Raw genomic sequence first — 608 nt, forward strand, 5'->3', positions numbered from 1 at the left:
AGCAGTTTGGGGGTGATATAGGGAGGGCAAATGGGGTGGGGGCAGTTTGGGGGTGATATAGGGGGGCACAGTGGGGTGGGAGCAGTTTGGGGGTGATATAGGGAGGGGAAATGTGGTGGGAGCAGTTTGGGGAGGGATATAGTGGTGCACATGGTGGCAGAGATCCTGGGCGACACCAGGGCAAGTCTGGAAGAAGGTGACACCCCAGGACTGGAGACAAGGCCATGTTGTCACCCCAACTTACTGTCCCAGGGTGGCCTGGTCCTCGGGGTCCCTGTCGAGGAACTCCATGATGTCCAGCAGGCTCTGGACATACCTGAGGAGGGAGATGGTTACACCCACCTGGCACTCCCAAAGAGAGGGGACAGCCCAGGGACCTCACCCTGAGGGGCACAGAGTGTCCTGGGGCACCGTCCAATGCAGGGTGAAGGGCCAGCACCCCTCAAACAGGACCCCCCACCCCAAAAAACTGCTGCTCCATGAAACCACCCAGTGCTTGGGTCACTGTCCCACCCCCTTGGTGGCACAGTGGTGTTTGGGGACACTTGGGGACGTGGCCCCTCTGATGGGGTGGGGGGCATGAGGGTGGCTGTGATCTGCAGTGGCTG

The 608-nt window shown here is 60.9% G+C and overlaps 1 protein-coding gene across 1 annotated transcript in view; it reads right to left on the reverse strand.

The window, feature by feature from the left end:
* Nucleotides 1-244: 244 nt before the first annotated feature.
* The window catches only part of LOC103802143 ([Pyruvate dehydrogenase (acetyl-transferring)] kinase isozyme 2, mitochondrial-like), a gene marked incomplete at both ends in the record, with an annotated part of 1561 nt that continues 1197 nt past the window's right edge, over nucleotides 245-608 (reverse strand). Inside the window, one exon of the mRNA XM_009074595.1 lies at nucleotides 245-316. Within this exon, the coding sequence (XP_009072843.1) occupies nucleotides 245-316 (72 nt within the window). The remainder of the gene's footprint in view (nucleotides 317-608) is intronic.

This window comes from Acanthisitta chloris, unplaced genomic scaffold (assembly GCF_000695815.1).
Source record: "Acanthisitta chloris isolate BGI_N310 unplaced genomic scaffold, ASM69581v1 scaffold32545, whole genome shotgun sequence".
Lineage (NCBI taxonomy): Eukaryota > Metazoa > Chordata > Aves > Passeriformes > Acanthisittidae > Acanthisitta > Acanthisitta chloris.